Source organism: Acipenser ruthenus, chromosome 17 (genome assembly GCF_902713425.1).
Source record: "Acipenser ruthenus chromosome 17, fAciRut3.2 maternal haplotype, whole genome shotgun sequence".
Classification (NCBI taxonomy): domain Eukaryota; kingdom Metazoa; phylum Chordata; class Actinopteri; order Acipenseriformes; family Acipenseridae; genus Acipenser; species Acipenser ruthenus.
This window is the reverse complement of record NC_081205.1, coordinates 29,872,764-29,898,349: the sequence shown is the minus strand read 5'-3', so window position 1 is coordinate 29,898,349 and position 25,586 is coordinate 29,872,764. Positions and strand designations below refer to the sequence as shown.

Here is a 25,586-nt window from a genome sequence, read left to right as displayed (position 1 = left end):
CCAGTTTCAGTGGCTTCCACAGTCTCATTTATTGAACAGCTTTCTAATAAATTCAGGAAATTACGTCTGGTGAGAGTTTTAGTCTCGAAACTAAAGCGTGGTCTTTGTTGTTGTTATGGTTTTTTTTTTTGTTTTTTTTTTTATCAAGTCTTTCAGGAAACCCCCAATACAACATTTCCATGGGCTGGGCACTGTCCCAGTATATATTGGTTGCAGTAACAAAAGGTTCTATACGAAGAGCTGGAAACGACCAAACACAGAAGTCTCAAACATGGCTCTACGTTGCGTTAAACTTTGTAAGTATTTTGGAATCTATTTTAATTTGTACTATATGGTATTGTTTTTAGAGGTTAGTCTTAACCATTTACTTCGCGTTCTACATACTCATAAGTTATCTAGACAGAGCTAGAAAATTCAAAACGTATTTGTGTAAACTACACGTTATTTCTTTGTTAGGTTTGTGAAATGCTGTTGTCAGTTTTTGAACAGCTTTGTGCTATGTATTGTTCTGATATATGGATATAATAAAACAAGATGAAACACACCTTTGCACAACCGATACGCATGCCAGCGTCAGTGACACACTGTAGCTGGCGGTGAAAAGCGCTCAGTGCCTACTGGCCCTGGTGTATAACACCTGTGTGCATATCGGGTGCTTTGCAAGCTACACTTCATATAACTAAAGTACATGGCTTCTCCTACAGTTGTGGCTTCGTGGTTGCTGTTAGGATGTGTCGGAAATGCAGTTGATCTGGATCTTGACAAGTGTATAAACTTATCAAAAGAACTACTTGACAGTGTAAACGCAACCCTCAGCTCGGTAAGCATTTATTCATTTTAAACCAGTAAATATAACATGTACAACAGCACGTTTGGTCGGGAAGCTCTCAGACGCAGATGTTTAATAGTTAAAACACACACACACGGAACAGATTAGAACACACATTTTAATGCTGAGAATTCTAAACGTGTCGACCATCCTAGAATGGTGTAGGTACCTATACCACCTGATATAGTCATTTTGTGTGCATCACGTTTTATAAATATTATTATACCTGTCTGTATATTTCCCAGTATCCAGGTGCAAGAATGGACGGCTATAGCAGCAAACTAGTTTGCATTTAGCTTAGCATCTGGCAACTTATTTCTTTCACCTGGACATAAATACAATTTTGCACTAACCCCTTCATTTTATCTCAAAAGGGTTCTTAAACTACCCTTATTGCTTATTGGTTTATGTGCGTTACTTCGACTAAATTGAAGTTCGTTTAATATTGTGTATTTCATTTATAGGAAGAAATCAATAAAGGATTTAACTGCACATCTGATCTAATGAATGATATTACAAAGGCTACGACGGTAATCGCTTGTGAGCCGGATCCTTCATCTTTGAAGGTATGAATGAAATATTCACGTGTGGGTTTGAGATTCTGAGATATACCAATTGGCTACACCTTTCCACTCTTTACAGATCCAAATTAACATGAATCGATTACTAGTTTACCTTTCCCCAGAATTAGTGTGTATCCCTCTGTGTGAATTCATCAGTATTTTGGAAAACAAATTTCTTGTTCTTGTCAAAAAGAATGATGCCTTAAAAAAAACGTTTGTACCAAAGTAGTCTACTACAGTTCTGATATTTTATTATTATTATTATTATTAACAGAAGACGGGGTGCACGAGGCAACGGAAAACTGCATTTGATCAGGTAGGTTTGTATGTACACATGTATATTATATATGTACTTTTTACTGTATTTTAAAATGACCCTGTCTTAACAAACTGCCAATGGCTTCCCATAGGTTACCTGCTTAAGAAATATCACGGAGGACTTATTGAAATACAAAGCCGAGTTTTCAAAATACCAGCTCAAAGGATTATCAAAACAACTGGACAAGACGCTGTCTAAAATAGATGCTCTTATCAAGGTGAGGAGATTCACCTGTTACACCTCTGAGGGCATTACTGTTTTCTTGGGTAAACGGGTCTGTCCAACAAGTTCTGTAACGTTACCTTAAAATTACAAACAAATGTGAGGTAGCACAGCACACAGTAAAGTCGATAAGTAACCAGAAAAAAAGGGGGCGTCAAATAGATCAACTATTACATTTGCAGAATTCCATTTTCAATAAATGTCAAATTATGTAAAGGTTTGAATTTGAATATATATATATATATATATATATATATATATATATATATATATATATATATATATATATATATACACGAATCCCCTCTTGAGATGGGGATATTTATTTATTTATTTATTTCAAGCACGTGTTTTATAAATCTGTGGTGTGGTGACTTTGTTTTTATGTATGTATACCAGTCTTTGAATGCAACACTTGTTTATCAATGTAAAACAACATGCCAGGTCAAGTGTTCGGTATTCAATATTCGATTCCCAGAATGTTAGCATGCATGACACAGTAGGAGTACATGTAATAAAAAAAGGTTTTTATCACCTACTTGCATTGCATTGCTAACAAGATTATTCCCCAGTCCCTTCAAGGAAACTCAATAAAACCCGAAGAGATCTTTATCGTCTAGTAAGGCCCGTCTCGTGTCGTTAAATGTCTCAAGCCGAAGGCGAGGGCAGCCATTGAACATAACCAGACGATAAAGCCCTCTTACGATGGTTCTATTGCTATTTAAAAAAGTAACATTTACAGTTTTTTTTCAGCAATTTCGTGATTTTATTTTTGTTTTGTTGCTAATGAATAGGCCTTCAAACGTTTGCCTCGTTAGTGTAAGTAGTGATTTGCTCAGAATAGGCTTCATCCCAGCTGTGGACGTGCGTATTTCCAATTGCCAAAATAATAATAAATAAATCAATCCTCTGCTTACATGGAGCTGTTATTCTGTTCAAGTACCTCGTATAGAAATGCAGACAGTGAACTGTTTGTAAAATATGTAAAGAATAAAAAGTACGATTAACTTATTCTTTTCTCTTTTTTTTGGATTTGAGTGCATGTTCGTGTATTTGTGTACGTTTCAGTATATAAGTTAGGTCCTAACATTTATAAGCGAAATAAATAAAATAGAACGTTTTAGTAATTCAAATATCTAGTTATCTGCAGTATGTGTTAATCCTGATCGTGCTGCTTGTTCAGTAACTTGTTCTCAGTGTGTGTTCATGAATTCAGAGCCCCCTTCTGGTTTACAGAACAGATGCGGCGTGCCTGTTTTGTGATTGCTTCAATAAAGTTGCTGAAAGTAGCCAGACTGCGTGCAGTTTGATATCAACTCATCATTCAAACCGGAGACCAGTTGCTATGGTATTGTGATTACTGTATTGCCGCTGACAGCAAACCATATTCTCGATTAGTTATGTATTTTACTTTATTTGCTATACAAAAAGTAAACAGATAGATAGGCCAGCGGGGAAACAGAATAGTCTTCATTGACAGACAAGAACGGAGATTTTCTTTTAACATGCAGAAAAACAGGTCAAATACACGAATACTATTTAGGGGCAGATTGATTTGGAACTCTGATCATTTGAAAGATGACATTGGAGGGCCTTTATCAGATTTAAACCCTCGTATTGGCCAATCAGGTTAAAGGAAATCTCCGATCCATTTTCTAATTAAAAAAAAAAAAAGAGAGAATAGCGGTGTTGGAACGAGGAAGGATAATAAGTGAATTACTGGCACCGGTAGCTACAGCGATACAAACACGAAGGTTGTAACATCTGCAAATCTAAATGTGAAGAGTATTATCACCGTTAGTTTTTTTTTCCCAAAATTTCAGTCACCGGCTATTCCTCCGCCACTGCGGACAGCTGTGGTGATTGTACAAACAGTAGGCTAATTCGAATATGCAGTGTTTACAAAACTATGAAGGCATATACGTTTTAATATTCGTACTTGTAGGTTCAATTGTATTTAAATCACAAGCAGCTCCCAGTCTGAACTGGGTCTTCCTTGATCAAATAGAAAATCACAAACCACATGAACTAAAATCTGTTTGTTTAAGTGCACCGCCAAGCCTATGTTTTCACTTGGTGGGATTCCCGTGTAGATTACTGTAAATCAGGCACACATAGGCCTACTGGCTCGATTGCATGCCTGAATCATAGTAGACAAACATGTAGGATTAAATGCCACCTGTGACAACCTTACTCTACATTCATTGTTATTATTTTTTTTCTCTAGGTTTTACCGTCATCAGCTAAAGCAACCTTCCGCAAAAAGAGGGAGATCTCCTTTCCAGATCGGATGAAACTCTGCGAGGTCCTGCAGGCTTTCAGAGTGCGCACTGTAACCATCAACCGGGTCATGAATTACTTGAAATCCCGCCACTGAACAGCTGCGTCTGTGGAGCGTGTTACCTTTTTCAAGGATGCCTGATCAAGAGTATGACTTAGTCTACATTAATTGTGATGTACCAGACCGCCACGTATAAGCTAGAAACATAAATCTATGTCTAGGCAGAGATATTTTTTATATTATTTATTAAGATATTTATGTGTTATGTGTATACCATATAATATAGGGTGTTTTTGTATACTGGTATAGCCCATTGTTAAAACGTGCTGTAAAATTATGGGGAAATGCAGGAATTTATCTAACAGACGTGTAATACTAACACAACAAAAGCATAGGATGTTATTTATTATTATGTGTTATTATTTATTCATTTAGTACTGCTCAAATGTTTTTGGGGGTAATTTTAGGCAACAATGTGCTGTGTCTTTTGTTTTTAATTAAATATTATACGGAAAGGACATAATGGTTATACTGACACCTTGATATAACGCACATGCTATTTATTTATGTAACTTATCTATGGTTAATTTATCATATATATCAATAAATATGCATTTATCTTTTCAATGTTTTGTGTTTTTCAAAATTATTTGGCCAAGAAATGTATCACTTCTATGTAAGAGTTTTGCACCCAAGGATTTTAGAGATCTATCTAAAACAATAGTTGCGCAGGTGTATTTTAACACACAGCAGGATTTAACCAAGTCTGTGCCGAACAATCACGTGTGTGTTCATCTCAGGCTTATGAACATGAGTTTTATGCAATCGTACCAGGATGTACAGTATCTTTGAGACGCGATTGCTCACAAGTGGAATGCAGCAACATAAATTGCAGTCATGTGACCGTTTTCGCACTGTTGCTACTCCACCACAAAGGTATTTTACTGAGGATGTGACTTTAGAACCATACAGCATGTAGGAGCCATTTAAAATAAACCCATCCTAAAAAAAGAAAATCCAATTTTCATGTTTATTTATGGTCATTTTGTTTGTTTGCAATTACCCTAGAAACCTTATGTGGATTAAACCCACCACTCCCAAATTCTGGGGTAATTTCAACTATGCTTTCCTGCCAATTAAAAAAAAAAAAAAAAAAAAAAAAAAAAAAAAAAAACTTCAAAAGAACAGCCTCAGGTGTGCAGATAGTGTGTTACTATATTTACCTAATTCTGTTTACCACTTCCCAGCACTCCAACATCATTCATGTGGTAGCCCACACAACTAAATTTATTAAACCATTTAGAATTCCCTCAGCTTCCCATACAACATATACAGACCACAAATTCAAATCATTTTGCTGGCTGGCCGATGTTTAGCATAGATCAGAACCCCAATGTTTAGTTTTCTCAGCTGCTGTGAAAATGAGCTGCTGTGAGCACCTTGGGGAACGGTATCCTGCATTCAGTTTCCATATTCTGTACTTGGGCTTTTTTGACATTTTACTTCAGTAGTTTCTCAGTTGCTAAACTTTGATTCCTGACTTACTGGTTAACTCCCCACCACATCCCATCAGAAACTTCCTGAAACTACATTGGGATGAGTGGGTGCAATTGAACTCATACCACAAATATACCCTTCAAAAAGAAGTCAGTCATAAGAATGTATGAATATTAGAAGACGTTCTCGGGCATAAGAGAAATAAACAAATAGCTTAGCAATTGAGTTTGCAGCTGTCAGTTCTTGAAGTTTAGACTTATGCAGCTGCTGGTCGGGATTTGAAAAATGATTGGCGGTTGCTTGTCTGTTGAGTATTTGTCGAGGATCTAGGAAAACTGAAAGGTGTGAGTGAAAGTGGAGAGGCAGGGGCTGTCAAGCCGATCTGCTGCATTACATTATAGCTCCGGGGCATCAGTGTGGTTTCATTGCATTACAAAGTTATCAACTCAACAAGATCTTCATGAGATACTTTTCGCCTTACACTTTGTTGCTTTATGTTACAAGCTGTCAATGATTACAACAAGTTATTTTTTTCAATATCAGTCATGCAATAGTGAAAAGGTTCATATTAACTGGAAACCACTAGTTAATGCTTAACAGGGAATATCTGTTTATTACCATAACTGTTTTATTGTCAGGACATTTATTAGCACATGTATTGATGTTTTATAACAGCTGGTAGATTGTAGATACTAAAATGCAATTTATCTTCACCTATGTGGTGTAAAGAACATTATAATTGATTATTTAAAACAAAAAATAAACTCAAAATCAGCACTTAAAAGCCCTACAAAGGTCTGACTTTTTAATTGCTGGTTTGGTACCATTGTTGGGTGTACTTTCCCTGCTACAAAAATTAGCTTAATGGCCATTTATAGCAAATAGATTTGAGGATCTAGTGTGTCTTGTTACCGTATAGGAAAGCCATATTGAAAGATTTAGAATGAACACTGTGTAATGTAACAGTTACTGGGGATACGTTGTTTTAGTATTTGATGTGTTTATTAGGTGAGAGTTATTCAACAGCAAGAGGGTTTACTTAAAAAGAACACAGGCTTTCATCTGTGCAAAAATATCCCCACAAGGTGCAATATAAAATAAACCATTTACAAACATTAAAACTGACAGGAAATGAATTCCCAGTTATAAATAATGGTTTAAATGCAAATTAACTATTTCAGACAGTAAGCAAGAATAACAAAAACAGTTTCATACAGAATTGTTTATTATCAACAAGGAAGAATGTCATCCATAAATTGATTCATTGAATCATAACTAAGAATATACTGTTGCCCTGTCTGGAGTTGGTCAGGTTTGCTCAACAGGGCCAAAACTGGATGGAGGTGGACTAGGAAGGCGTATAGGAGTGTCAAACCTCTGCTTTGTACTTTAAACTAGCCCTCGACCCCACAGATAGGACACTTACAGTAGTATCCACACCAACTGTAGCCATTATATCTGCCAAAGAGCAAACAAGTTTAGATGTATTAGCTCATAAACCTACAGTGGCAGCATCTTTTTCAATAAGCACGTAGGTAAAGCCGAAGTAGCATAGTGGTTTACTCAGCTATAAACCATCGGCATATGACCTTGGCTTGTCCAACAGCCACACCTCTATGTGAATGTCTTCCCAGCATCAAAATCTCACACTCTTTTGAGCTTTGTAAGACGAATGAACCTTCCTATATGCCACAGGAGAGTTTCATTCCAGGAATAGACTTGCTACTGGTGATCATGGGGTTTGGGGTGGGGGAGGAGAAAGCCAGCTTATTGAAATACAGTACATCATTATCTTGCAATCTATATATTCTTTTACCTACGTAAAAAGACAACAATATTCAGCATTCCTCTATCCTAATAGCTGTGTTCTTCACAAAGCTGCATACAGTTTGTATGCTACCTGAAAATAAGTAAAAAAAATTATGCAGTCTATTGATACAAATGTAGCCGCTTAGTGGCTAGAAAACCATTAATAAGAAATGGCTAACAAACCTTTGCTGAAATCAGTTCTTTGATTGTCAATGTTACTATCCCTTTGTTTTGACTATTTACCAATATACTTCCTATACCCTCTCAAATCTTCTGTAGATCCTCCCCTTGGAAAATAGCAAATTCTAAACTTCAGAAAACTTCACTCCAGGATATTGGTTTGTTGCCATCAAAAAGAAAAATAAATGTTTTTGTCATGATGGATGTTTTCCCTTCTATCCCTCTACAAGTGTGGGGACAGTTCACCGCTCACAGTGGTTCTCTAATTGGCAGTCCTGGTGCACTTCATTCTTACACTACTACACTGCATTATTTAATCACTAAATATTAGCAAATCCCTTTAGGAGCTAGTGTAAAGTATATATTACAAGAAGACAACTATGCCTAAACTGAATAAAAACCTACAAGAAAAGATCCAGTTAAAGTGTATAAAAACAGTTCACATTTCCAATCAAAATGAATACATGATGTGCAGCTTGATTCTTCTCTCGTGTGCTCATAATGCCCCTGAGACTGGCTCCTCTTCCATTTCATTCACCATGTCTGTAAAATATGTGAAATGTAGTCACTAAACACGTTTAAAATGCCTGCTGTGCAGTTTACTGATTGTTACAGTGCCTTCAGCTCTAAACAGCCAGCATGTATGTATCGGTCTTCAAACAGTTAAGATCTGCAACCATGATGCTACAGTGCTACATGTCTCATTGACTTAATACTGTAAAATGTGTCTGGCACAGATTTTCTGCATGTATAATTATGATCTGAAGCACTATTAATAGGTATTTTATCGATGAATAAACTGACATGTAACTCTCTTACACAAAACCTGTGAAAAAAAAAAGTTCATTATTCTAGCCAATGTATTAATCCTGGAATCCACAAGTAAATGTATTTTTTAATCAAAAACATGATAAAAAGCACAAGCTAGCAGAACATTACATGTTTGAAGCATTGTACCTTGAAGGAGCTTCTTTACCACATATGGAACATCTGGATCATGAAGGCTATAGTAGAGGTATTTTATTGTTGCATTGTCCTTTGCCTTCTTTTTCCATTCCAGAAGCATGTTAAACTTTTGCATTGCTAGGTCCTCTTTGTCTTCTTCTTGAATCTGATCGATATCGTTCTTTGAGATATTCAGGTAGCTGATGCCAAGCTGTTTCCACTCTTTACCAAAAACCTTTGCAATTCTCATAAGCTGTTGCTCAGTAATATATGATTTCTTGCTGGACCTTGATCCATCTGGAACAAAATACTTTATTAAAATTGTTTTAGATAAGGAAGATTCCGGCCCTGTTTTCACTCTGACCGTTTGTTTAGGCATGAGCCCAAATAACCTGCTACTCAATGCACAGATTTTTCCATATTGTCCAATGCAGAGTCCTCTTAGCCCACTGCATAGGGTGCAATCCCCCATATACATCATGGTATGGAGAACATGCTATCAATACATCCCTGCTGCCCCAGTTAGTTATAATGTAGACATACTGACCTCAAATATCCTTTCTGGGTCTATCAACATTTAAAGTGAGTGGATATTTAATCCTTTAAAATGAACCATAATCTTGAATTGTAATACAGCCATTATTACAATTCAAGCAGCAAAAAGCAGCAATACCTGTTGTGTCAGCACATTTGAATTTCTTATTGTCGTTTTCCTCTTCACTGCTGCTTGATCTCTTTCTCTTAAACCCTGTGCAAGATCAAAGATTTTCATTTCAGATCTCAAACCGTTCCAAATCTTTGTCATTAAAATGCCAATTGGTTTCTTTTTAATATTATACTGTTAAATGTTTTTTTTATTCCTTTTAGAAAACACACCTTTGCATTTTCTACTATAAACAGCACATTACTGACGCATTTCCAACTGACAAAGTTCTACAAGTATCTGTTTTTAAAACAGACTCACCATTTTCTGCTCTCTTGACAGCTGTTTCTTTAAAATTGCTTGTATTCCAATCACCTGTCAGGAATAAAGCATAGTTACCAAGTTTAAAATGTCACAATTTGTGTATCCTGAAGAAAACAGTAGCCATACAGTTTGTCTACTTTAGTCTTTAAATAAATAAAATCAAACATACATTCTCGCAGTGTTGTAGTCCAGACAGTGAGATCAGAGTCAGCTTCTACCAGTGACAGTTTAAACGGGACTGGCTGTTCAAAATAAACCTCAAAGTAGCCTTTAAATCTGACTGCATGTAATGTGAACTGTATTTCCTGCAAAGACAAAAACTGGAACATGAGTGGCTGCTGCATTCTAGTACTGTAATTCATTTACCAGTAATTAAACTAACAATAAATCAGGCTTTGAAACAAACCACAAAAAACAAGGTTAAACAGAAAACAAACAGCCAGAGGTTTTAATGAAATATATAAATATATTAATTAATTAATTGAATAACAAATGCAATTGTTGTACTTGATCCCCTGAATTGCAATGGCCCAGATAAAAAAAAAGGAATGTTGAGTTTCTGATACGCTGTGAAAACCATACCTCAGGGGTTATGTCTGCTTCTGGCTCACTGATTAGTCTGTATTTCTTTTTTTCTTCTAGCAGTTTCAGACAGGTAGGAGGCTTATCAATTTTTATGTATTTTTTATTTGACTGCTTGACATCTTTATATATATCCTAAAAGGCAAGACAAAAGGATTAGACTCAGAAACTTTTGATACGTACAACTCAGAGATTTAATGCATGGGCCTGTAGGTAGTTTAACAGTAAGTTATTAATCGTTGTAGAATTGTAATTAGAGCTGTCCCGTGTTATACTGCCCCCCTTTATAATGCCACCCTCGCATACCGCCAGCTATTCTCTCTGAACAAATGTCACCAATATAAAAACAGTGCTATTTTTACCCGTTATATCGCCACCCCGCTGTCCACCATCCGCCAACTTCCCAAGCCAAGCAAACGTAAATATAAGCACTGTAGTTTCTCTCATTGTAGCGCCAGTGAAATAATCATGGCCAATTAAAACAACTAAGTTATGCAGTTAACCTTTGACTCGCTTTCCTAATTCGTTGTTAACTGAACGTTCATAGCAATGTCATCAACATTCCCGCTCCCAAAGCAAAACAGAAAGTACAAAATGGTGAGTCGACCCTACATTTAACAACAGAGCAAAAGAAGAAAATTTGCATGTATGCATCTGAAAATAAGAAAGCAAGACATCACAAGTGTTTTTTCGTCTAAGTGAGGCATATACTGTTAATCAAAGGACAATTGGAGACATTCTAATGGATAAAAACAAATGGCTTTGAAAAAGGTTTGATGCAGTCTAAAATAAGTGACTTTTATAACCACAGTAAAAAAAAGTATGGTAAGAGGTTTGTTTGTTAACGTGCAAAGTTCTGCACAAATGAAGGCGGACTTAAACTAAAGCATCAGTTTTGTAAACAGCAGAATAGTTTTTTTTTTTTTTTTTAAACTTTGTTTAAAAAAAGTGTTTGCCTGTACATATTCAACGTTTTTTTTTTAACTGCTTAAAAAAAAAATGCTGTTGAGCTTAAATTGCTTTGTGAAATAAATAGACAGCATCGTTCAATGGGGGATAGTATTTAGCAAGCTTGCAGTCGCGCCACAAACACTAAAGTTCAAATGACCAGTACAGTAAAAAAAAAAAAAAAGAAAATCGTACTTTGTTTTTATGGAATTTTTGTTTGGGTGATTTGACACTAAATGAGTGTTTTTTGTTTTGTTTAGTATAAACTGTTCCTCAAATTGTATAACTAAAAAAAAAAACCTTTGAATTTATTGCAAAAATAGACGGTTGTGTGTGTGTGTGTGTTGTTTTTTTTTTGGACCCTCACTATAACGCCACCCTCGCTTATTGCCCATTTTTGCCCATGGCCCTTGCTAGGCGGTGTATAGAGGGTTGACTGTAGCTTTTTTTTCTGAAACTAAATTATGCTTATTGAAGAACATATGCTCATCCATAGACTATTCAAATGAATTGAATCTACTTGATTTTCTGGAACAAGACTGTCCCAGACAGTTTGAATTCAGCGCTGGTTTTCAGCAATGATGATAACAGTTGCTCTCTGTACTGAATATGTATATTTGTAAATGTTAATGTTCCCAAATGCTGTCATTAATAAAACTTGAGGTTCCATGAAGTATCATTTTTAGGCACTGCATTGTTTCTGTGGTCACAAACTTCCCGTTGTGAGCTTTTACTGTAATTGTAAACAGGAAAGAACCAAAACCACGGATAGCCTTTAAAACTGCATGCTCTTCTCTTGTACATATGACACGAGGTGAAATCATGGCTGCTATGGTTTCAATGACCATGGAGGTTAATCCCCGAAGAGATAGATCCCTGCCTGGGGATATACTGGAGACAGGTGTACATATACACGCATGTACATATTGCTGTACGTTAGTGTTTTGAATAAATAAAGACAATTGTTTGATCAGGATCTTACAGAGTTATACTGTTTCTGCACAAGTTATTTGACATTTTACAAGAATCGTCTGGTTGTATCATGAAGTTTACATATGAATATGTCACAAGGATTTAAAGCTCAGCTGGAAAGTTCTTTCGGTTTCCGGTAAACTTATACAGCTTAATCTTTTCGGGCAATGGTAAATTTGTTTTTACTGAACACTACACAATGCGACAAAAAAGATTGAAAAACAAATTTTCAACTTATGCTATTGATCATTGCTTACCTTGACATCCGAGTTGTTGTTTGTAGCTAAATATACACGAAATGATGCAGAGGGATGATTGTCTAACACTTTGTATACAAGAACCACGCCATGATGTTCTATGCGTTGCGATGTCTGAACAATGGGGCCCACTGGAGACAGAGAGGTGACATTCCATTTAATATGGGAAGTGGAGTGATCAGAGGAGGATTCTATTACAGGGGCATTGTCCTTAATGTGCAGAACTCCAAACTTCATGTCACTTTCATGATCTGTAAAGAAAAGATCCGTCATCACCATAAAAACAAATCAATCACAAGAAACAGAGCACTGATGATTAAATAGTACAAGGGTTACAAGCAACAATGAATAGATATGTAATAAACAAAATACTCTCCATGTGGTAGTTAAGGCCTCCCGTAGTTAAATTACAAAACAATGTATGGCATAAGAAACAATTACATTATTTTATAACGCACGCTTTCAACTAGTAGTTTAATGAATATTGTATAATGTACCATCTAAATTATATTAACAGCTTTAATACCTAGTTCTGAATGCTAGTCATAGTTTTAACTGCTTCTTTAATTAAAGTGGGATTAGTTCACACTGGTAGAACTAGGAGTACATTTCCTATTGGTTTCAAAGCACAACACCAAGTGGCATCAGAAAAAGTGTATCATCCATCCTTACCACCCAAGCAGAGTGAATGGGGAAAGTGGATGGCTTTGAGAATGGTGGGGTCACATTTCACGTCAAATATTGGACCAACAAACTTCCATGGTTCTTTCAAATACGTTCCATACTTGCTCCAGGACAGCGTTGCATACGTGATTTTAACCTTGTCTGAAACTTCGAACATCAAACCTGTGACTGAACACTGGTAGGAGCCTTCATTATCCAGTATTAAGCTAAAGTAAGAAACAGAAAGGAAAATTGAAATCGATCTGAAGTTTTGCACCATTGGTAGTACTGATTGAATACCAAGAAGTCATGCATCTGTACTCACAGTAATCGTCCCTTTGATATATTTCTTGGAGTTACTTGTTCGTAGGATTGATTCTGAGGAATTTATCATAAAAAGGCCCAATTACACTCTAAATATGCATGTTTTTTATTTTTATTTTTATTACACAACAGTACCTTTTTTCAATTGTCATAACTAATAATTGTGACCAAATATACAATTTTAACTGCCTGGTATGACAATACTGGATAAAGACTGTAGTGGCGTCTTTGTTACATTAGTTACACAATAGTGTGCTTAATATTGATAGAACTCTGTTAAAGTGAAGAAATAATCCACCTTGGTAAGCTGATTTGATCATGGTAACTATAAATATATTACCTGCCTGGCCTTGCATTTTTCACAGATAGGCTTAATATAAAAGTCTGCAAAAGAAAGAGTGCATACATTATTTACAGTGTATATATATATATATATATGGATAAATGTGTATCACATACTGGATAAATGTGTATCCAGTATGAAAAATGCTATTTTGAAAAGACGTACAGTACATGTATGCAATGCCTACAAATAAACATGCTAAAGGAAGAGGAACACCAGGAGACAGACACACTGATCCGAATTCTCATTGTTTCAAAAGGGTAAGGTTACAAAATCCATCACAGCATAATTGTTATCTTACAGTAGCATTACTTAGTGCTGAAGGAGTTCATATAAGCGCGACTAAGGGCCCAATCCAACTTACTTTCAGCTTTGAGAAAGAAGCACAGACAAATAGAAATACATGCAATATACAAAGTTAACTAGGATCAATAGTTTGATTTGATAAGCACATTATCCATAATGAATCAAAATTAAAATGGATACAGAGTTGCTCCATCAAGTGCATGACTTTGTATTTTCCTAACTCACAGCTGAAAGTTCATTTGAGAATCGGGCCCTGCCCCAGTGTTATACATGTACCTGATTTTGGAGTAGATAACTCACTTTCTCCATCAGCACTGTGCTCTGCAAAACAAAACATTGCCACAACTTGTTCTTTAATAGATCACATTTTCAGGTCTATAAAGTTGTGTGTTCAAGTGTATGATTCTATTTGTATAAGGGTTTCTTACCAGAACTGAAACTTCCTACGTTTGGTTCTTCTTTTTCTATTAAAAGAAAGGGCAGTATGTTATGCACTTCTCCCAGTATGAAGCGAGCGGGCATTCACTGTATCTGTTATCATTTGACATTAAAGGAGTGCTAACCAATGCTTTCAGGGTATCTTCTGTTGTGTACTTTAGCAAGGTAACCAGGTAGATCAGGTAACAAGAAGCAATAGTGCTGTATTTGAATAATCCTATAAACAAGAAGGGATCCAACAAAGTGGGATGGGTGATAACATCGTCAGCATTACTGAGTTCAGAAAATTCATTTGAAATATTTGGTTACTGTGTGAAATTTGCAAACGAAAAAAATAGTTTGGGACCCCTGGGAAAAAGAAATTCAAGCAGTGGCTCTACAGGATATCAAAAACATGTTTAGAATTGCAGAAAGGCATAACAAATAAAATATTTTTAAAAAATAAATGTTATTTACCCAATTCATTCTCAGCTGCACTTTCATCTGTATAATGATATAAAAATGGTGTATTATAAATAACTAATTAAAAAAAAAAATGGATGTGCCTCCTAAAACATGTCATAACAATTACAAGATCATTAATTCTACACAGTCCTCTTTATAGCAAAACCATTGCAGAGCAATAAAGTACAAGGATCTAACCAAAAAGATACTGATTATAAAAAAATCCTGTTCAAGCAAACAGGTTTTTAAATAAGATTTAACAGCAGACACATGTCTAGTATCTCTGATCCTTTACAAGGCAACACAGACTCAGGAAATAATAATTACTTAATCTACCAGCAGACACTCGGACGGCAGGACGCTTTGGAAAAAGGTATAATGGGAGTGCAGAGTGCAGATTGGAACATAAGCTGTATAAGGCTTTGGCACAACATCTAAATGTGTGTATGCCCTTACCAGAATCTTCATCTTCTGAGCTCTCTTCTGTGGAAGCTTCACTCTCTACGTGGTCTACGGAGAAACAAAAAATCAATAGATTGTAATGTTGGCTGTTAAATGTCTATACCGTAACACTTTTCTGACTGTGTATCAAACTCAACTCTAGGGGTCAATGGAAATAATTTTAATTACCTTAAAAGCAATAAGATAGATAAGTGAAAAAAAATAAAAATAAATCACATCCCACAAATACATCTGATCAATTAGCCCAAAAAATAAAGACCAATTTGAGTCCTTGATCGCCAAATGGGCAGTCCCAAAAAATACCAAAATGTCAACAAAAAAAAATGTCCCCTGGCTTAAACTGTCCATGCACAGGGCATAATAAAGAAAATAAACTAATAAACTTGGGCTTCTGTCCTGAGGCGCTTGTTGAACCCCAATGAAACAACAACAAAAAGCTATTCGACCAGAATAAAGGTATAGAACCAATCCAGGTGATTAAGGGGGAAAAAAGCAAGTAACAATATTTTAAAAGGTCAACTAGAAAATCTAATGTCAGCCAGTGATACTCTTGAAATACCAACTAAAACCACCTTTTTATGGACATGTGTCACCAGTGTTATAAGTTCTAAGTGACCCCTGCCTGGACAGTAAGGTTTAATGACAGTAATTCCTGAATGTAGAAGTGTGGTTACCCACGTATTTGGTGGAAACTGTCTGAAAGGTACTGGAAAGGAGTGTAGGAGGAGGCTCTGCCAGTAAAAGGAGTACACTGACACCAGTACAGTACTTACTTATTGAAAACCAAGTATAATTCAAGGAAAACCACTGTCCAGACTTCAGCTGTGGATTTTTATTTCTGCTTTCTATGGACTCCCTTGTTACTCACTCTTTTCGTTGAGTCTTTTCTTTTGGTTTCTTCTAATGGCACAGGTTCACTTTTAGTTTCTGTAGTGCAAAAGATGTCTCCTGTACATTCAGAGCGATGCTGTTCTGTGCAATGTGTCCAATGCAGCACGGACATGCAATACTCTTGCTAATTTGTATCAGAAAGAGCTGCTTTTGTTATGTCAGCTGGGCAGTGGTTCTTTTCAGAGGAACGGAAGCAGTGCTTTTTCTGCCCTGACACATCCTTTAATCTGACCCTCAGTGGCCTTTCTGTCTCATCAATTTATTCTACACCACATTCACAGCTCATGTGCAAGTTTTAAGTTCCCAAAGCAATGGGGTCTTTGCACAGTCAAAGGGACTATCTTTAACACTGAATTAGGTCCCTGGTCTTCACTGTCATGTCTAGGCTATCGGAGATCCTTTTTTAAAATAAATTCTGGTTTGTCAGACCCAAATTCCTAGTGTATATAGTACAAGACCCCTATATTAGGGTTAGGATCTGTAAATAATATTTTAATAATAATCTACTTATTATTAGCAAATACTAGTCAGATAACAATCACATTCCTGTTGGAAAAAAATGGCTTGCTATTTGGGTGAAAATTTAAATAAATTGGTATAAGCATAATATTTTGTGACTTATATGAATATTCTTTCTGGATACCCATTTATCTTGGAATATTTTATTTTAGTTTTTTTCCAGAAAATTGTATTACATTGTATGTGAGTGTGGTCATACAATACATTTTATAATTGTATTTTAGTCAGTCGTAGAAAGCCTAACCACGTTTCTTTCATTGGGAGATTTTTGTGTGTGTGGGATGTACTTGCACATGTCAAGAAATGTATTTTCTCCGTATTTCATAAAATAAACTGCCCTTATCTGTTTTTGGTACTGCGTGTATGAGAACTGTGAACATGAAAAAAAAAAAAATGTTCACACACCGACATCTAGTGGACACAGTGGGATAATTCAGACTTAATGAAATTTATTTGAAAGACTCTGGAGCTGTTGGGTTGCAGACTACTCAAGCAACTTCTGACTTGCCAAGGAATGAACATGTAACTATAATAATATCGTGAAGAAGAGTATACATTTTGAGGGGCTTTGCCTAAGAGTCTTTTTATTCATTATCCTGTGATAATATAACTGCATTGTGTTATACTGTATATTTTATCACAAGGATAACAAGATTCAAGACGTTATATGACCCTATCAGACAAGTAAACATAGAGTTTGTACATATAATCAAACTCCCTCTCTGTGTTTTAGGGCAGAAATACTTCTGTTAATCTTACCTTTTTGCTCTGATGGTGAGACGTCGCCACTAAAAAATAAAAATAAAAAAAACAGTTTTGCAATTGAAAGTGACATAATGTGCATCTATATGCAAATGATCACAGTGAAGTATCGGTAGAGTCATTGGGGTGGGCAACTGAAAATGCGGGCGATGTGGCAATGTTTCCGTGTTTGGGAACACAATCATCTACGAAAGGATATTTCACAAAGGTTAAGCATGTTATCTTGCATGCAGTGTCCTGTGACTTTAGCTGTAAACATTGCAAAATTCTACCCTGCCCGTGGAAACGTGGTTGAGATTGAGTTTAAAGCACCTGTGGACCAAATCAACAAAGAACAGTTCCCTGCAGATGTACGGAAATTCACCTAAAAACAAGGCAGTTTTCTTCCAGCCTGTAACAATTGCTTGCTTCCTGTGAGCAATCCCTCCGGTAAAGATTATCCCAGACCGGCGCGCAATAAAGAACAGGAAGAGAAAAGCTTTGTGTTTTAAATACTCATTTTCAGGACATACAATACTATTTGGGCAAGGGGCTTAATCCCCCCTCCCAAAAGCCCTGCATCAACTAGTGGTTGTTAAAGTGACCGGTTTCTATGTGTAAGCCACACACATCACCACTAAACCACAGTGTGAACCTTCCCAGGCTCACAGGTGGCCTTTTGTGCTGTTCTGAGTTATATGAATTGCGAGGAAGGTACATGGGGAAGTTTTCATTACTTTATGTGCAAAAACATATCCAGCTTTCACTCTACAAAGTGTAAAGAATACCAAGACTGACAAACCACAACGAATATCAGATTCTGATTATGATCGATCACTCGAGTTGAGAGACCTTAAATTAAATACAAAGGAAACATAATGTGGTTTATGCATAAAGGTCTTGAAAACCATGAAGATCAGGGAAGTTTATTTTAACTTCAGTGTCATTGGTATTTTATTACTTGCTCAAATGCAATGTAAAGGGCATTCACTGTAGAAACATGGTTCACCACAAACTGAAGAGTGATTCAATCCTAATATTCATATACAGCTCAAGTGATTTACTGTAAACCAGTACACACAGGGTCCAGTTAAAAGAGAAAGCATGTTTTCAAGTAAATCATGTGTAACTCAAAAGCTTTTTAAACTGACTGAATTTTCCATAAATAGGCTTCAAATAATGCTGGAAGATAAGCATCTGAATAATTTGACAGAAGGATATATTCTCCTATTGAATTAGTTGATAGCCGTCTGTGGGTTTCGTAACTTTGTTTAATATTGCATCAATATACTCTCTGGCTATTGTCAGTGCTTCAAATTATATACAACTTGACTGCTGATGCTGTAAAGACTGCATGCGTTTTACATGTAGTACATATTGTAGTTTTTTCATATTGTTCATAGTTATCGAGCTATGCTCTTATATAGAGAAAGTATGCAGAAAAACAAGGGTCGCTTGTGTGACTGTGATCAACAGAAACAATGCTGTATCTAGAAGCTAAATCAGACTGGTGGTCAAGTCACTACTGTACCAGCAATAGTTCTCTTTAAACCAATTGAAATCTTTCTATTAAAGTCTTCCTCGGCCCATGTTCGGTTGTGCTGTATAACTTCAGTGTGGACTGTATATCACTTCTACAGTGCAATAATAAACCAGCAGAACTCTAAGTTTCTTTTCTTCTCTTGAGTACTACTAAATGTAATATGTACAGATAAAAAAAAAGGCAAATGACATTCATGACAATAAATTAGAAAATAAAATATGCATACAAACTGAAATGTGCGACTGAGGTCTTGGTCTGCGTGCTTGACAAGATGTACACCCTGCAGAAGACTGAAGGCGCAATGTGCTTACAGATCTTCTCCATAATGAAAAGAGATATGTCCTAGTGACGTTCTTTCTTTTAGTTCATAGCCCTATTCACGTGTACCTATCAGTCAGAAAACCGTTCACAGACACACATTAATGCATTCAAGGTTTCAGTTATTTGTAAAACTCTTAATTTGCAGAACTTTAAACAGGAAATGCAGCATATGTATAAAAAAAACTATGCAAAGACTTCAGTAAACAAATTGAGCTGACCACAAGCATGTAAACATGAACAAGACTTTGTTATTGAAAAACAGGCACTACATAGCAGAGGTCGCGTTAATGAAAAAATTGGGTTCCTAGATGCAAAATAAATCCATTGGACAGAAAAATATTCTGTCTTGCGTTCACGGGACACACGGAATGGAAAGGGATGCAGACATGCATATTCACAGTAATCTATTACACTGCAGCAATGACCGTAAACTACTTGCTTGTTTAAAAAAAAAAAAAAACTGTTCTGCAATATAACAGCACTGATTAAGTTAGACTCCAGTCCTGTAGGTGGCAGCAATACGCCACATATGTGGCTTTGCCAGCAATATTAAGGATATTTACTTTTAGGCCTTGTCCACACTACAAACTTTTAGCCTCCACACTGAAGTACCGTTTCATGTTTAGTCGGGCGTAATGCGTAAACACTAATGCTATTCGAATAGTTTGGTTACAGTTCCTAGCAGCGCATTGAATATTGGAAATGAATACAATAGTATCCCACCATAACACTGTATTTTATTTTGAAATAATGTGTTATGCCACATATTAACAGAGGTCCATATTGCTAAGAAATAAAACAAGTATTTTGGAACAAAGTAGATGTGAACACACACAAGTAGGGCTTGAAGTTTAGGGGGTTTATTTTTAGTCAGGTGACAAATTTAATGATACTGTTTCATAATTAAACTCAGAAAAAGCTGTTAATTGCAAAACAGTCTTTGTTTTTACCTTGGTATCTTGCCTGAGTTTTTCAAGAATCTTCGATTAAAAGACACGGCGATGCTGTTGCTGTTATTGGAATGCAGAAAAATATTAAAACACACAGAGAGGAAAGCAACAAAGTGCTTAGAATCCCGTCCTCGTTGTCATGCAAACGGTCTACTGTTAGTATATATAACAAAGAAAAAAGTGTGTCTGTGTTTATATGTATATCTATTCACAGACAGATACTTTTTAAACTACTACATGCCATAGCGTTTATACGTTCATAAAAATGTACCAACACTATAAAACATATTGTAGCCTTTTTTTTAAATTACCAGAACAGTAATTACACATCTAGTACCATGTAAATACTTAGGCATTACTATGCTACTAGAATGTGCTATGTACAACTGCTACATTGAAAAAAGGGATGAAGCATATATTGATGTGAGACCTACAAAAGTGGCCAAGTAAAAAAGGCCTTTGGTTAATGGCCTCTTAAATCTAATGTAATTATTTATTTATTTATTTATTTATTTATTTTTAAACACCATTTTGTTAAGTTAGGCTTGTTGATATTATGCTTTTTTTTAATTAGCTTTTTTAGGTTTTTTCTATTCTATTTATCGCTGTTCTTGTATAATATAATGCATTTTGTTTAGTTATCCTTTTCACTATAGTTTCATGCAGTCACAGTAGTGCCATGTTCCTAAATAGTAGACTACTTAAAAAAAAGAAAAAAAGTGTTCTCATCTATTTAGGTCAATATGTGCTACATCTATACAGTTTCTATTCCTCATTAAACATGAAATTTGCTTTATTATTTCCTTGTCTGAATCTTTTTATAGGACTATAATGTTTATGTTCAATATTCTGCTTTCATGGAGAAAACCAGTCAAACAGGCTTAAAACACAGTACTCCAAACCTGTAGAGAAATGGCAAGGCTCCAGACTCCATTCAATAGACCATGGAGCGCGCAGAATACAATACAAGTATATTATTCATAAACACACAATAGTCAGACATCTTGTGATAAATCTAGGGGGGGAAAAAACAGCGAAAAAATAAACTCTGATAGTGGATCACAAACAAACAAACACCAACAAAAAAACAGCTGAAAATAAGGTTCAGGAAGGCATTTTATTCTAAGATAAAATGTAAATGATCTAGTGAAGTCTTTTTACTATGACCATCCAAGGAACTACCTTGGTCTTATAGTGTGCCGATTTAACATGGGAAATACACACAGACAGACACAGCAGGTCCTTCTGTAGTGGTGGTCTTTAATACAGCTTTGCCTGCTAGAGTTTGGAGAGTGCAAGGAAACAATGGCCCCTGCTAAAAACCAAAGACCTCAGCAAAGGCCTGTTTATACCAGCAAAGGAGGTGTTATTTTCATACTAGAATGAATGTCATATCCAAGTACAGTATCTAGATATAATCAGGTAACTTTGAAAGTGCAGGTTAGTCAGTTTTATTCAGAGGAGGCTGGAGTCTGAGCTGTACAGAGATTTATAACAAAAGGGTTAGCCTTTATGGCATCTGGTTTATCACGACCTATTCAATTATGTAATCCTGTAGAAGTAAATGGCACAGTCCATCCAACCGTCTTATAATAGGTATTGAAAACAGACACAAAAAAGTCACCTGTGTGACCATCAGCGATTCATTATATTACACTATTTTCTTTACTCTTATTTTCCTTATCAAATGCATAACATTTGTGTTTTGGTTTCATAACTGCTTATCTATACAAAACATAAGGAACAGGTTGAACAGCAATGTTATGGTTATGTTTCTTTTTCTCTTCTTAATTAGCCTATAAATACACATTGTTGCTAAGGTGACTTTATCTCTAGGTCCTCTACAGAAATACAGCTGCTGCTGGCACAGGCCTTTATTTGCAAGTGAAAACTTGACCTGAGCTGGAGGCTGAGTGTGGTGAACACAACAGGAACTCTCTTTCTGAAAAACAGCACTAACAACCAAATGCAGTAGGGATTCCTGCCTAGATCAGCATACTAACTTCCTGAAAGACATACAGCGCTCATTCGCATCCAAGTTCGTGATATTTTTTCAGAGGTGTGCTAATTACTGAAAAATAAATTATCTTTATTTATGCCAAAGCCACCCTTGTGTACATTAATGTATGTGTGTGAGCACTGTCTGAAATAATCGAATCATTTAAAATGTGTCACATTCTGCCAGAAGACTGCAGGGCACCATTGACTCAAAGCCTGGGCTAGAAATGTTGAGTCACAGTATAGTAAATGTGACACATTGTAAACAGAAACGATGCTGTAACATTCGGTGTATGTAGCTTATAAATATGGTTGAGATAGTTAAACAAAACCTTACATCTAGACAGATCCGTAGCCCGACTAGCACATAGCAAAGAATAAAAATAAATAAAAAATATATCTATACGTTGTTTTTAATAATTGAAAATATTATTGACTCTATTCCTTTAAGTTAATAGCATTTTTAATTATATTGCACAATTTACAGTGTAATAATTTTTTTTCACGGTGCTTATCAAACAATGGAAACATGGCGCCTTTAATACTAGGTTTCAAATTCACGCTTCTCTAAGCAAATAAATAAAAAGAGGTCGGCATAAAAAAAAACGTATTTTTTACAAAAAAAAGCAAGTTTTACAATTCTTTAATGTGGTCTCTATTATTATCAAAACTACAAGGTGTACATGCAGAGCAAATTGATCATCACCAGTTAGTATTCAGTGTAACGTTACAGTATATACCGATCGTCTCTTTTTATTTTCTAGGAGCTTTAAAATATATATATTTAAGATATTCTGCGAAACTTACCTTGCTTCAAGTTTTTTCATATCCTCAAAGCTGGTCATGTCTGCGACCATTTTGTGTAACTTTCACTTCTGTGTGTTGTTTGTTTGCTTGTTCTCTTGTTTTAATCGTGAAGCTTGCTGTATAAACGCTGCATGTTGCTGAACAATACCGCACACCTGCAGAAGCCAACGTCACTCGGCAGAGCAGCACTTCCAACGTTTTAATACAATGAGCAAACAGTCTGAGGTGTAACTCCTGTTTATTCTCAGTGTGCACGCGTATTACCGTGTTCCCTTAAAAACAATATACATATATATGAGCGTCCTTTCAGGTGCAATAAATAATATATAAAATAGCTTGTGCAAAATCCAAAATCTTGCATGGTGACAAAACAGTTGTACTTCAGGTGCATGGAAACACTAAATATGTGAAATAATTTAACTGAAATTGATATATATATATATATAGTAGTGGAAATCCCGCCCAAAAAACGTTACTTCCTTTTTTTATATAAAAAAGTAGTAACATGTCTTTCGCTTTCACAAAAGCAGGAAAGAAGAGTAATACGTCAATACTGACTATCAATGCATGGCATTGTACAACATATCGTTCCAGTCGAGAGCAGAAAGCATGAGGAACTTTTATGTATATGTATAATTGTTGATTTGTGACATGTTAAAATAAACGGCCTTTATGTCATCTTGCACACCCAGTAGATGGTCTCGCTCCTCCCTAGATCATATTTCAGACACAAAATGATTCACCATACAGGGCAAGCATGCTACCCTTGTCCTCTGATGCATTTCAGTGAGTTTTTCCTGGTGATTTATTTACTTATTTATTTAATATAAATAAAATGCATGTGAAATAATACTGGCCTCTGAACAACAGCATATTTATCGTGATGTAATTGGTTACCATGTGTCTTTTTGGGCACATTTCTAACTGCGACATGACCCCTTGCTGAAAATTACAGCTACAGTAGGCCTACTGCTTTGTTCTTGCTGGATAGCCATCAGGTGGGTGTATTATATTTCTTGAGTCAGCATGATAGCATCTTGAAACAACTATGCCAGTTTAGTCCAGCACGTTTCGGTCATTTGAATTTTAAACAAGGGCTCTTGCTACTGTATCTGCAATATTGATAATGGTGTTATTTGCAGGCATGCTAAATATATATATATAAACTCAAATTGCAATCCACTCATGGTAAGCGTTTTTAGGATAGAAGGTAAGACAATTGATTTTAAAACCCTTGGTTATATCACTCCCCTAAAATGTCTAGGTGATGCTGTGGGTTAATACACTAGCCTTTCACTTCTGAAGGCATGGGATTAAATTTAATCTGCTAAATGTAATTTAAACTCAATTAGTGCAGTGCTTAAAATCATTCAATAAGTAACATCATCATTAAAGTAATGTAGCTATCAGTGTGAACGGTAACGCCTGTACAAATCTGATCTATTAAATTAGGCATCTGACAGTTTGTTAATCTAAATTCATGTTTTAGTTAGGTTCCTCCCTCTCTCGGCACACTTGTAATTACCTATATTGGCCACAAGATGTCTCACTATGCATGTTTTTTTAGACTCATGGTTTTTCAACCAGGAACCAAATTTAATTTTAAACGTGCATTGTTTTCCAGTGCACTTAAGACAACTCTTACAGCTTGCCTCTGAGGCTTTAAACACTGCGCAGCTGCAGAAATTGCACTGCATGTTCACATGTTAATCACTAGACCACAATACCTTTTCAAAAAGAACAATAACACTATCTATACAACTATAGTAATTAGTCTGTCCTTTGCTTTCTTTTCACAAGGAAAAGAGAAGGGGGGGGGGGGGGGGCATTTCAAAGCATTTCTTGGTTCAAGTTATTTGTTAAGCTATAGTGTATCCTGCCTGCCTGCCTGCCTTTGCATGGCCTGTATCCTGCCTACCTGCCTTTACATGGCCTCAGTGGAATTGATAGAGCATGTCAAACAAGAGCTGGACTGCTGACCCATGCGTTCTGCCCTCATTCCCTCATGCAGAAATGTTTTCCCATCTCAGCATGGGGACAAGATCCCTTGGTAAATAAGCATGAATGCACAAAAGCCTGCCCTGTATGAATAGCTCTTAATAATTACCATTCTGAACCGAAAAGGGGAATTGAGGGAAAGCACAAAGGTGGCCCACATAATTACAATTTCTAGAAGGATACTTGGTTATTATTTTTATTTTTCAAATACAGAGGTGATAGAAAGCAGCTCTGCCTGATCCAGAGTACAATACTGTAGTTAAATTGTACGTGTCATCCTTTGTTGTTTAATTTCATCAGCTTTCGACTTCAACAGATGTATTGCTTTGCTATGCTATTTTCTAGGGTCATTAAGCCAGGCTCCAGTTAGATCCAAATGAGTTTATAGATGTACAAATCAATTACTAGACAATACCCATCTTAGGAATAAAATGAATAGTAGCCTACCCCATGTTGTAATGTCTGTT

General features: G+C 35.9%; 2 protein-coding genes across 5 annotated transcripts; one reads left to right on the top strand and one right to left on the bottom strand.

Annotated features, from left to right (window-relative positions):
• The first annotated feature begins 688 nt into the window (after positions 1–688).
• LOC117423220 (interleukin-12 subunit alpha-like) lies at positions 689–4,764 on the top strand. The gene is made up of 5 exons (XM_034038724.3): positions 689–820; positions 1,294–1,395; positions 1,667–1,708; positions 1,803–1,928; positions 4,161–4,764. The coding sequence occupies exons 1-5, from the start codon at positions 689–691 to the stop codon at positions 4,308–4,310; spliced, it is 552 nt and encodes a 183-aa protein (XP_033894615.3). The 3' UTR covers positions 4,311–4,764.
• Positions 4,765–6,724: 1,960 nt separating this feature from the next.
• Positions 6,725–23,521, bottom strand: si:dkeyp-97b10.3 (NACHT, LRR and PYD domains-containing protein 1b allele 3). Of its 4 annotated transcripts, none has more exons than XM_058990347.1 (16): positions 23,122–23,521; positions 17,521–17,549; positions 15,346–15,399; positions 14,902–14,928; positions 14,436–14,471; positions 14,308–14,328; positions 13,699–13,742; positions 13,360–13,412; positions 13,044–13,261; positions 12,372–12,622; positions 10,195–10,329; positions 9,782–9,917; positions 9,610–9,663; positions 9,319–9,393; positions 8,658–8,942; positions 6,725–8,243 (listed from the first exon to the last, which is right to left on the bottom strand). In XM_058990347.1, exons 1-16 carry the CDS (start codon positions 23,169–23,171, stop codon positions 8,197–8,199), a joined length of 1,515 nt encoding a protein of 504 aa, XP_058846330.1. In that variant the 5' UTR covers positions 23,172–23,521; the 3' UTR covers positions 6,725–8,196. The 4 variants fall into 4 exon arrangements, with proteins under 4 accessions (XP_058846330.1, XP_033894243.1, XP_033894244.1 ...); XM_034038352.3 differs by having other exon boundaries at positions 14,284–14,328; positions 23,122–23,519; XM_034038353.3 differs by lacking the exon at positions 13,699–13,742 and having other exon boundaries at positions 23,122–23,516.
• Positions 23,522–25,586: the final 2,065 nt, after the last annotated feature.

Coding starts and splice junctions, on each gene's coding strand:
- LOC117423220 (XM_034038724.3), top strand. CDS start 689: ATGGCTTCTCCTACAGTTGTGGCTTCGTGGTTGCTGTTAGGATGTGTC. Junction 821..1,293: donor TAAACGCAACCCTCAGCTCG/GTAAGCATTTAT, acceptor TTTCATTTATAG/GAAGAAATCAATAAAGGATT. Junction 1,709..1,802: donor GGAAAACTGCATTTGATCAG/GTAGGTTTGTAT, acceptor GGCTTCCCATAG/GTTACCTGCTTAAGAAATAT.
- si:dkeyp-97b10.3 (XM_034038352.3), bottom strand. CDS start 23,171: ATGGTCGCAGACATGACCAGCTTTGAGGATATGAAAAAACTTGAAGCA. Junction 13,262..13,359: donor ATATCAAAGGGACGATTACT/GTGAGTACAGAT, acceptor TTCTTACTTTAG/CTTAATACTGGATAATGAAG. Junction 9,918..10,194: donor AAGCAGACATAACCCCTGAG/GTATGGTTTTCA, acceptor TTGTCTTTGCAG/GAAATACAGTTCACATTACA.